Source organism: Caenorhabditis remanei, chromosome III (genome assembly GCF_010183535.1).
Source record: "Caenorhabditis remanei strain PX506 chromosome III, whole genome shotgun sequence".
NCBI lineage: Eukaryota > Metazoa > Nematoda > Chromadorea > Rhabditida > Rhabditidae > Caenorhabditis > Caenorhabditis remanei.
In genome coordinates, this window is record NC_071330.1 from 6,545,195 (window position 1) to 6,557,867 (window position 12,673).

The 12,673-nt window shown below is 40.5% G+C and overlaps 1 protein-coding gene across 1 annotated transcript; it reads right to left on the bottom strand.

Moving 5' to 3' along the window:
* Positions 1-49: 49 nt before the first annotated feature.
* GCK72_009492 (uncharacterized protein) lies at positions 50-583 on the bottom strand (the record flags this gene model as incomplete). The annotated part of the gene is made up of 3 exons (XM_003113023.2): positions 50-332; positions 377-450; positions 497-583. 3 exons carry the CDS (start codon positions 581-583, stop codon positions 50-52), a joined length of 444 nt encoding a protein of 147 aa, XP_003113071.2.
* Between the last annotated feature and the right edge of the window lie 12,090 nt (positions 584-12,673).

Sequence of the window (12,673 nt, forward strand, 5' to 3'; positions counted from 1 at the left end):
TTTACAGAACATAAAAGTTGAAATCCATATCAAGGTGGTGTTTGTGTGATCACCCAGAGCAACCATGACAACCGCAATGAACACATTCAATGACACGTTCTGCATCGAGTTTGCTTTTTGGTACGCGACAGATACAGGCAGTTCCGAAATTGCTGTCACGAGTCTGTACACATTTAACACAACACAGGTTTTCATATCCTTGTTTCTTCCACTTGGCAATGAGAGCAGCATCAGCGAACTTGGCGGTTAAGCAAAATTCGTATAATTCACGGCTGATTTCGGCTTTTTTGTAATACATATCATAGATGTAGCGAGATCGTTGATGATGAATTCTGAAATAATATAATTTATTCATTACTGTTCGATCGAAATATACCGAAAGATTGGCCAGTTGATTTCTGTTTTTCGTTTTCCTTCATGAGGTTCAGTTTCAGCTTCTCGCATTTTTGCCTGGAACGTGAATTAATAAAGTGTTTATTTTCAAGCAATAAATTACCTCAAACTGTTCCAAGGTCGGCTCGATCAAATCCCATCCCTCTGGAGGTGGCTTCCGAACTCTACGTAGTTTTGTAGCCAGAGACATTCAGATCTGAAAACTACTTCATCATAAAATATGTTATTATTATTAAGATCTTAATACAACGATATGAAAGAGGAATGAGAGATTGTTCTTCAAAGTGACAGAGAATGAATAGTGCCGTTGGTAACTTCACTTAATTGCAACTGGGCTACAGCCTTAATCATTACATCTTAAGTTATGTCGATACCATCAAATAGAATAAGCTTTTTAACGAAAAAATGTTACGCTTTCATTTTGAGTTAGCAACACTTATAACTCAAACTTGATCAACTCATTTAAGCTGAAAATACCAGTCAAATCAAACAAGATGCATGCAACTTTTTTTCGAATTCGAATTCGAAAATGGCTGGTACGTAGGCGCCATATCTGACGCGCAATGCTCGTCTAATCTGATGCATAGGCGCAAAGTTCAAATTTGTTTTTTTTTTTAATCGATGCCTTCCTTTTCAAAAACAAACTTCTTAAATTCCGTACTTTTGTTTTCTACTACTTCGTAGTATCAACGAATAAAAAGTAGTTCTTCGTTATAATCAAGCGATATTTGTCCAAATAACTAAGAGGCAGATGCTTGCGAATGTGTTATTAAATCGCAACAAACTGAGTCGACTCGTGAACTACCGGTCGATGTTTGCATAAGAAGGCTTTTCTGTAGATTGTTGTTCAGCCCTCATATACAGCATCACAAACCGCTGTTTTTTTGAAATTCGAATCGGACGAGATAGTAGTTAGTGAAATAACGAGTTTCCAAGAACGTTTTTGAAAAAGTTGTTGCTGAAAACAAAAAGCCTTTGTCTCCTAAAAAATTTTTGAGTGTTGCCGCTGGAAGGGCTCAAAACGTCGTGTTTTCTGAATATTCTCTGTTTATCTACGGTATCTCTGATTCACTTTTCTGTTCCCGCTCCTGATCTCTTCTATTTTCTTTACATAACCTTGCACCTGAAATTTTTCAATGTTGGTTACTCCACTTTGTTGACGGTCAACAATGTTGACCAAATCTCTGTTGACCAATACAAGACAACACATTTTTAACTATTTTCACTATTTTACAAGTATGACACAACGTTTTCACAACTTACAGCACAAGAACTCGCGCTACTCAACATTCTTTCGTTTTCGTTTCTCCATTTTTGGTTTTTGCTTTCTCCCAGAATTAATTTGCTTTCTCCCAAAACGGTAGAGCCTCGGCAAAGCGAGAGTGAGACGACCAGAAGGCGCGAGTCGTAAACTTTTTTTTTTATAGCGAACTAAAAATTTAAGTTTTTAGCCGAAGCCTAATAGGGCGGAAATTCTGAGCTAAGTCAAGAGAAGCTTACCGCCGGCTGATAAAATTCTGACTGACACGTGTGTCAAAAAAAGTAGATTGAGCTCTTCAAAACGAAATTGTTTCCGCTTTAATAGACCCGAAAAGTCAAAACAACAAAGAATTGCCTAAATGAAATATACGAAATAGCAAGGTTTGCATCTCCTATTCTCGTAAACCACAAAGACTTCTGATTTCGTGGGAGAGCGACGACAGCATCGACCAAAGTGTTTGAAAAGTGCTTCCCACTAAAACGAAAAAATAAGATTGAAAAAATGGGTGATGTTGTAAAAAAGCGAGTAGTTGTAGCACATATTTCTCCGTAATCAGAGTACTCTCTTACTTTTCATCTATCTGCGCCATCAGTGCGGAGCGCAATCCTTCACCTATCGCCGGTCTTGTCTTGAATGGCTACTTGGACGCAGCAACCTACCTGCGTCTACATACCGCTCCTCAATCTCTCATTTCTCTTTCACTGCGCTCACTTACTAAATGATGGCCGATTGCAATGTATAACCTTCGCTTATCGGCGTCTCTGCAGTCGTCACGCTCTTTCGACTCGTCTCCTACCAACCATTGTACCCTGTCCTCCACACACACACATTTGAACAAAATGAGTTGGCGCCTTTTTTCGAATTTTTTATTCAGCCCATGCGAATTATCGTCATCTGTAACCTATGTCTGATTCTTTTGTAATATATATTTTCAGAAGCCTTGGTTAATTTTATGTGTACATATCGGCATTTCGGGATTTCAAAAATAAATATCTACGCAACTTATTTAGCGTATTCTTTTATAATTTGTGAGAATTCCATTCGATTTTTCTAACGATTGCTGATGTGCGGTTGCAGAGAGAGAGAAAGAGATAGTAGACTGCAAACAAGCTCATAAAGTTCATTCTGCCCACCACATGCGTTGTTGTTTTCGATTGTGCCTCTTACTTCATCAAATGAGACAAAGTGGGTTTCTCTGACAGAGACGAAGACATTGTTGGCCGCATGTTCCTTATGCTTAGTATCGATTGACATAAAAGCAGTGAAACAGTGGTGCCTATCATTCGCTCCGCCCCCTACATGTCCCGTTATTTATTGTTCACCTCTCTGCTATTATTTTCTTCGAGGGTTTCCTATATTTTTCGATTGGAGTTTCTTTTCAAACCATTTTCTATGAATTTTTGTAAAAAAAAAGATCAGGTGATTTTCGTCAGTTTCAAAGGTTAATTCTTCTTTAATTTTCTTCTTACTTCTTATTCTTATCGTGCTACGTCGTTATTCCCTGTGAAACGCATATTTGTCCGATGATTGCAATAAATTTATTGAGATTAGTTGATAAGTGAAATCTTCACGGCTTTTGACACAACGACACGCTGAGAAAATATGTTCTCGTGGTCGACTGCCCCTTCTTTTCATCCGTTTCTCCTCATTTGTTATCATCTTTTTTAGTTTCGGATGCCAGTGCAAAACGGCGAGAAGTTGATGTCCTTCGACACCACCCTGTTCTTCTTTCTATATCTTTCTTTCTCGGCGCCTCTTTTTCTTAAGCGACCACAGCAAACCTCTCAGTTAGTTTTTCTTTGTTCTTTTCCCGGATCTCCACCAACTTTCATCTCTTCACGATTCAATCGAGCTCGTATTCGTATATCAGTGTGGTGACATAGGGTTGGAGTCTTCTGAACTGCTCACTAACAATTTTCAAGCCACCACATTTTCTTTTGTTTGTGCTGCGATATGCAGTTGTGGCACTGCCTTGTTTTGGAGGCAAAAAGATTTTTTTCTAGATGGCCGTCGGGAGGGCACGAGAACACAAAGGTTCTCTTGCTATATGGACGCAGGATGATGGTCATATGACCGAGGAGGTCTCCGCACACTTTCTCTGCCACATATTTGATCTATTCACTAACCTTTTTGAGATGACATTGTTTTCAATTTGTTCTGTTTAGTTTTACTGATTCCCCGAAAATTTTTTTTAGAAAACATCCATATTTTGTAATCTTGTCACACACGTTTCAAAAACGTTTCATCGCTTCAATTGAATAATTGAATAATTTACTATTTTCCAGGGCCCCTCGGATCAAACTGTGAATCAAAACCACATTTTCGTCATATCTGAATCTTGTCTTCCGAATTGCCGCTGTTATCATCACCGTCGTCACCATGTCGATGATGTCGATAGACGGAGTCGTCGCTGGCGGAGGAAACAGTAATGGTGTGGGAGGGGAACGGAGTGTTGGTCTTGAGCATAAGATATTCAATACTGGACCACAAAACAAAGCATTGCCCACGGTGAGTATTTTGAAAATGAATAAGAATCCGCTGAAAAAAACTATTCTTTGTGCATTTTGCATTTCCTTCCTCAATCTGTGCGTTAAGCGGAGTTGATCAAAGTTTTCAATGTTGCTGTGATGACAACACATGTTGTCGACCTGTAAACCTATACACGGATCAGAAAATCTCTCCTACCACACAAAACAATTTTTGACACGCAAATAACGCGCACGGACAGACTGACGCGACATTGCATACGCACACGGAGACGCTCACTACTCTTCCAACACATCCGCACTCACACGCACTCACATTCACTTAAACAACACAAAACGCTAACCAACCGTCGTCGAAAGCGACTCGGTGTTTGGCTTGGCCCCTGGCTGCTTTCTTCTTTTTTTTGCATCTTTCGTACGTAGTCGTCGTCGTTGAACAGGGCAAACGGCGACGACAACGCGGACGTCGGCTAAACCAATTTTTCTCATTCGGGCCTCTTCTTCCTCACCAATTCATAAATCTCCACTGCCAATCTCACACTAAACAGTTGGACAAACGCAGCCCATCATTCAGTTTTGCAAATGTTCATAGGTTTTCTTTATTAATTCAAACGTCAGATATACTGTGTTTTTTCGATCCTGCTTGTTAATTTTTTCAAAATCGAATTGTTTCCTCTTTACGACATTCTCGGTAAACCAGATAGTTCGTCTCAACTTTGTCACTTTTTCTGACTCCCATTTCCAGAAACGTACCAAAATGAGGATTCGTTTTGATGACGAAGTTGAATTCTTTTTCGTTCCGTTTCTTAATGCGTCATCCCTCTATTGTTAGAAAGTGTTCTTCAAGGCGTTTTCTTGGTGTCTACAGCTAGACGCCTGTCATATGTGAGAATAGTCCCAAGATAGAGAGCACCTTCGCATAGCAGCTGCTCAGACACCACCTGTCACCCATTCCGACGAAGGGCAATAGGGATACTGTCATTGTCTTTTTCTCAAGTCACCTCCATTTTGATATGTTTCTATCGTGGGAAATTATCTTCCAACTTAATAAAAAGGAGGACATTAGAATTATAGAAACTGTGTGATAGGGATTTATTGGTTGGTTGTTGGAGATGAAATGTTGGGGCAAAAACAAAGAGTAGAGAGACTGGTGATCCCGTTCCTTAGTTTTCTGTATGCATTCAAATTGATAGAGAAGGACGAAGATATGGCGTGTTGCCCTCTCTTAATCTCTGTGTATCTCTCCTAGTCTGTCGATAATAATGTGTATTTAGTTTATTTGTGTTCTTTTTCCCGCTCGTCCAATTCATATTTCTCTCAGCATTTCGTTCTCCCACTTTATCGTCTCCCATTTAACCTTTTTTGGTCATCAATATTACCCGACTTACAATTTTCTGAAATCAATTGCTCTGACATTTCAACAATGTGATCTTTCACAGCTGAATTCGTGGTCTCCTTGATGCAGGCTACCACACGTGCATTCTCTTTCTCTTCGTCTTCTATACTATCTTCTCCTGTCGAACTCTGCGTCTCTCTGCGCCTGATTTGTTTCTCACTTCTCCCATCTTTCTGCAGTGGCTGCCTCTTTCGTTCCTGATGGGTTGTCCATTGGTTTTTAACTGATTCGTTTTTTGTTCAAATGTATTTTGGATTGAATGAAGAACTAGAAGACGAGGTGAGGTCGCTCACTCGTTGCTTCGAGTAAACTTCGCGCCGAGCGACAACGACGTCTTTATCCCTTCTCTATGCTCTGAGTGCGTATTTCGGTTCCGCTCTCATACTCGTGGGTCCTAAAAAGGAGGAGCTGCTGCGTTTTTTCCCATTCTACACATTTTTTGCGTGGCATGGTGTGGCGATGGCGGTTGTTTGGGAGGGGCGGAAAGACCCCGTCTCAGTTGCCCCTCCTGGTGTGTGTTTCGACCTCTTCGATTCATTTGCCTCTTCTCTACGTCGTTTCTTTGCATCCTCTCCGCTCCTCGCTCCTCGTTTTCCGACTTGATATATTTCGCTTTATGCGACTATCGTGTCGCGCATTTTCTTCTTTTCAATCCATTCGGATGGTCATCATTTTTTCTTCATAAGTCGATATTTTCCACATACAAAGTACTCTCTTCCTACTTCGAACCAACTAACAACCATCATCCATTGCCCGTCATCACATGTGTGTTTACCGTTATCAAACACCAAAGAGGAAGGCCGAATTGCAATATGGTTGGCTTTTGCTATGTGCTGCTCCTACCGCTGCTTTGCTCTTTCTCTCATTTGTTTTGTCGCCCTTCTCATACGCTCCGATCGATTCGAACACCTATTCTTTTTCATTCCAATTTTCACATTTCTTGTTGTCGTTCACACCATTTTCGTTGTCAGGCGATTTCCTTTTGATTGTTCGAGTAATTAATATGCCGCCGTGCGACGTGAATATGAGTTTTCTCATTGGTCATCTTGTTGTCTTTTTTGTTGTTTTATCGCGTTCAACTAACTACAAATCTGGGTTTTTGCCTGACTTTAGGATTTTTTCACTTTCTACATTCCCTCACTCAATACTTTTTTGTTCGTGTAATCTCATTTTGATGTCCCGTACCACTACTATATTGAAAGATTCTATCCGTTTTTATATAGTGCGCATCTCAGAATTTCAGCAACCGCATCCATGATAATTACTTGTGCTTCATTGAGGTGTTGAAAGCGCAAACATCGCTCTTGACAAAAAGGCGGTCTCCTCATTCTCGCTCCTCTTTTTTCACTCTTACTTTCTTTTTCTCTATCTCTCCCGTTACTCGCTTTCCTCTCGCATGTGCGTTTTTGTTCTGCCTCGTCTTGTGTTGATCCGAACAATTTTCATTTTTTTTCTGTCGCGGCGATTTGCGAGAAATATGTCTCTGACTCTTGGGATTGTACTACTTCTCTTCCAACCTTTAAGCCGTTCCTATTTTTTCAATAACTCTCGAAAAACCAACGCTATTAGTACCAAAACTACAAGTGTTGATGATTATTATGGAAATAATAACGGCTGACATGCGTAGTACTTTTCTTGTCTCTGTCCTCCAATGTCAGTCCGTCCACTGTTGCTTGCTAGCAGCAGGGTTGATGATGCGTCTCTGGGTTAGTAGTAGCGGAGTGAAAAGAGAAGATGATTTGATGGCGAGATGAGAGTGTTCAGCAGAAGAAATAAAGAAAAAATAAGGAGAATATGCTAGGGTGTAGCGCCACAGAGACGAAATTCTTATTATACTTTTTTTGCTGCTCTTCTCATCCGACGTTTTTTCTCTTTCACCCCATTTTATATCCTTATATGGTTTTCACTGAACTTCCTCGAATGCACGGTGTTTTAAAATATTCCAATATTTTTAGCATTTTATTGAAACAAGTTTGTTTCCTAATAACTCATCCGAAATATCGTAAAATACCACTACTCTTTCCCTTCCGGCTCTCATAGCTTTATATCAACAGTCAGCAATGATAAGAGACTAATGTGTATGTTCTTTTTTCTACATGCATGATAGATTTCTTGCAAATATCATGGCTGATCTCGCACCATGTAATTATCGCATTGGACAATGCTGGTGTTTTTCTGCTTGTCGACAGCTCTAACTCATCTTCTGCCCTTTTCGCTCATCGTTCTATGTTTCTCGTGATGGCTCGTTGTTTATGCGCATTGCATTCATCACTCGACAGATTTTGATAGATTTCAAGGCCCACATCCTCTGTTGGTCACGCTCTCCTGGAACCTTGTGTCTCCTCTCCTAATTTGGCATAATATCTAATCTAGGCAACTGGCTGAGAAATGTTCTTCCTTTCTCTTTCCTCGCCGCCTTCTCTTTTTCTCATCGTTTTTTCCTTGCTTTCTTCCATAGTGTTGTCATCTTCGTTGTCGTCCTCCGTCTCTACTTATTCGTCGTTTTCTTTTTTTGGTTTTGCTGGGTTAGGCCAGATGCAGAGTGTATATGTTTCTCATCGTTCTTTCTATCTCTTCTTTTCTATCTTCCTTCTCCGTTCTCTCCGCTTTCATCTAACGTTCGTTGTTTTTCGCACACGTTGAAAAGTGAGCGCGTTCTGAAAAGAGAACATGAGACGGAGGGGGTTCTTCTCGCACGTTTATGCATCTGGACTTGTGGAAATAATATGCAAAGTGGTATTGATAGAGAGAAAAAAAAAGTGTCGTTGACTTTAAGAGGAAGATGTGTTGGTTATGAACTGTATCCTCATCACTGCCCACTGTTATTGTTTGCAGTAAATTTTTGGTTGTTAGAGGTTTAAAAAAAATGAGACATCAACGGGAAAATTGTCTTCCGATATTGTCATCCTGGCCCGCTGTTTTGTGATGGTGACGTCATACGGTGCCCCATCAATGTGCTCGCCTTCCTTCTTCTTCATCGCCTTCTTTCCTCTTTTATTTTCTCTTTGTAGAATATGTGTCTGTGTGCTCTGGTTTCTCGAATGTCTCTTTTCTTTTTCTCTCTCTCCCTCTCGCTCTCTCTATCGTCCATTCCGAAATAGGTCTCGAGTGTGCGAGTTTTGATTTCAATTTCAGTTGACACATCATTCTTCTTCTATGTCTGCTATCGATTTATCATTGCAATTTTTCTTTTTCAGGTCCAGAGCAACGGTTCATCGTCGAATCACGCTCCGACTGTCGGCGAGCACCAACTCGGCATTTCGAGCACAAAAATGGCTACCGGAGACACGGGTCACGTTGGAGTGAGTTTTTTTCTAAATCTTGAAAGGTTCTTTGCGCACTGATCTTTCGATATGTTATCTGCGTCAAATTTATTACAAAGTGTGCTTGCCTGTCTTCTTTTGCAAAGAGTTTTCGCGCATACTCCGCAACCGAGTAGCTATGTCGTTTCCCCATCATGTTTTTATTTTCTGTTAGGACGAGTTGGTAGTTATATGTCCGTCGCCCTCTGCTGTCCTAGTCTTTCCACATTCTACTCACTCACTCACTCCTTTCTTTTTCTACCGATTGATTGAACGAACGGATGGAAGAAGGGAGGGGAGGAGGCAGTAAGAGGCGCCATAAGCGGCACTGTTTTTCTCGCACACTCACACACACACACACATTTTCGTCTCATTTCATTTTGTTTCGGTCACGAGTAGAAATTAGAAGAGTCGCATCCATTGATTTATATTCACATCATCTTCAAGTTTATTTTTCAAAATGTTTTAAATCTAAATTGATGAATTTTTCCAGAACGTAACCTATTTGAGCTCCGGAATGCTCGGCCCAACACAGTTCATGCCACAAAACTCGTCTCATCCGTCAACATCAGTTATGATGCAGCCACCGCAAAACGGTGGAGTTTCACGTTCTTCTCCTACAGAGATGCAACAGTGCATAAAGACGATGTCGGAAGATTCGATCGAAATGCGAGATTACAATTCTAGTGTTCATCATATGCACCCTCATCAGATGCAAATGCAACATCACATGCAGCCTCAGCAGCAGTATAACATGCCATATCACAATCATCAACAAATGCAGCAAATGCACTACCAACATGTAAGTCTTTCTCAATCTGTGTAAGCTACGGTGTATTAAAATACTCTCTTTTAGCAGCAACAACAATATCAACAACAAGCTCAACATCATCAAATGTATCCACCTCAAATTCAGCAACAGTCTCAACAACAGCCACAACAGACTAGTCAACAACCACAATCGTCATCTGCGCCGCAGCACGTCAATGAGTCAAGCAATCTCTCATCGGCCGGAAGTATATCGGACCGTGAGCCAGAACAACAACACGGTGGCACTCCGCAAAGGTAAGAATATGTAGGAAATTTTTAAAACATTTATTTTTCTAAACTACTTTCGTAAGAAGATCAAACATATATTTAATTCAGGCCGACGTCATCACAGACTACAACCACTACCGACAAGAAATCCGCTAGAAAACGGAGGCGAGTAGGGCACACGGATGAGCAAGCAACTCCAAAACAAGAAAGAAAAATCACCGAGTTTATGAAAGTTGGAGAAGCAGCTGGTTCAAACAATGTTGCAAGATGTCTGATGACAGAATTCCAACAAAATCAAGGCTCGCCTAAAAGACAAGCACCTGCTCAACAGAATGGATCTAATAATTACGAACAACCTCAACAGCAGCACGTTAATCAATATGAAGCGCAACAATCATATTGGACAACGGCTGCACCATCGCTTGGAGCGAATAATCGTGGAACTCCAACGCCCACCCAACAACAACACTACTCTTCAGATTCTAATTCAAACTCGAATCAATCACCACCAGGTCAAGCTAACCAATCTGGAAGAATGGTGCGGACGATAGATGGAGAAACACAAACAGATGCATCACTATCACAGGTTTGTGTTTTTTAATTGTCGTGAAGTAAATATTCGTTATTTTTATTCCAGAGGTTACAGAATAACAGTCAATCTGTGGATGAAGTTGCCAAAAGAGATCGAATAATCATTGATTATCGCCGTCAACTTGATGAGATGCAATCAAAACATAATGTTGAACGTCAAAAGAATGAAGCATCGAAAGAGACGATAAAGCGATTGCTTATCGAAAAGAATGTGTTAGAACGAAAAGCCCTTCGAGATAAAACGGCTGCAGATTCTCCTCGAATTGGGAGTTTCAAAACGACGCGCACTGGTGATTCATTCCGTGATCAGTGGGTAGATGGTTGGGCATTCGCGGAGATTGAAAAGAAATCTGATCAAATCACTGCTGAAAGAAACGAAATCGTGAGCGCATCAGCGCTGTTGAAAAAAAGAAAACCATTGGGAATCGGAAAAGAGCCAAAACGGCCTCAAGCAGTTAACTCTCAGAATGATTCTAACGGAATGCAACCGTCGACAAGCACCAATGTCAATGGAGATGATGCGATCTTCAGGCGTCCAGAAGAACCAAAAGAAATACAATATCAAGAGTACATTGAGCTAGATGAGATCTATAAACTACGAAGAGAGCATTTAAGAAAAGAAGAAACCGATCTAGGATTGGAGCGAGAGCGATTAGACCGAGAAAGGCAATATCACATGAGAGAATTGAAACGAGTTGCGAATGAAAGTGCCTCTCAGTTCAAAGATCATCCACTTTTGCACAAAAGATATCTCATGCTTAATCTTCTTGGAAAAGGTGGATTCAGTGAGGTGTGGAAAGCATTTGATATCGAGGAGAACCGCTATGTAGCTTGTAAAATACATCATGTCAACAAAGAATGGAAGGAAGAAAAGAAGGCGAACTATGTGAAGCATGCGATGAGAGAGAAAGATATTCACAAGTCACTTGACCATTGTCGTATTGTTAAACAATATGATCTGCTCACTATCGACAATCATTCATTCTGTACTGTTCTCGAATATGTCCCAGGAAATGATCTCGATTTCTATCTCAAGCAAAACAAAGCAATCAGTGAGAAGGAGGCAAGAAGCATAATCATGCAAGTTGTATCTGCACTGGTGTATCTCAATGAGAAGAGCACACCTATCATCCACTATGATCTTAAACCTGCCAATATTTTATTGGAATCTGGCAACACAAGCGGAGCTATCAAAATCACTGACTTTGGTCTTTCCAAGATCATGGAAGGAGAGAATGATGATCATGATATGGGAATCGAACTCACTTCACAATTTGCTGGAACATACTGGTATCTGCCCCCAGAGACGTTCATTGTACCACCACCTAAGATTACATGCAAAGTGGATGTATGGAGTGTTGGTGTGATTTTCTATCAATGCATTTACGGAAAGAAACCGTTCGGAAATGATTTGACTCAACAGAAGATTCTCGAGTACAATACCATCATAAACGCTCGAGAAGTGTCATTCCCTAGCAAGCCTCAGGTAAAAACTTTGGGGTTTCATCAGATTATCAAAATGTTTGTTTCAGGTCAGCTCAGCTGCTCAAGATTTCATTAGGAGATGCCTGCAATATCGCAAAGAAGATCGTGCTGACGTTTTTGAACTAGCAAAGCATGAACTCTTCAAACCCAGAGGAGCGGTAAGTACTTTTTCGAATATGCTTGTTTCTAATTCATTCTCATGTGACAAATCCTCAAACAAAATTAATCAGAGTTTTCAGACTCGTGCTATTGCTGGATCCATCAGCTCTCCAAGCATTCCTCGCAGTCCATCGGTGAATCGTGAGGACGACAATTTGTAATGATCGTCATATATTACCATGTTCTCTCGTGTACGGGTCTCATTTCTATTGATAATGCTTTTTGTGTTTATTCATTTCCAGTAGTCATGTAAGACACTTGTATTTGAGCCTTCATTTTCCAGTCATCACATTCTTATCCACTTTGGGTTCCGCTGATTAACGGGTTCCTTTTCACATCATACGTGCTGTTTCAACTCGTTTCTAGTTGTTGTGAGTAGGTCTAATACTCACTTGATGACCCATTCCGTAGTCGTTTACCAGTGTACAATTTCGCCTTACTCTTTCTCTTTTTGTTCCCTTTTCAGTCCAATGTTTTATAATTAGTATCAAACATAACCTTTTCTCCTTACAGGTTCATTTTCAATTCTTACTTGTAATAATCACGTTGTGTCAACTTTCGA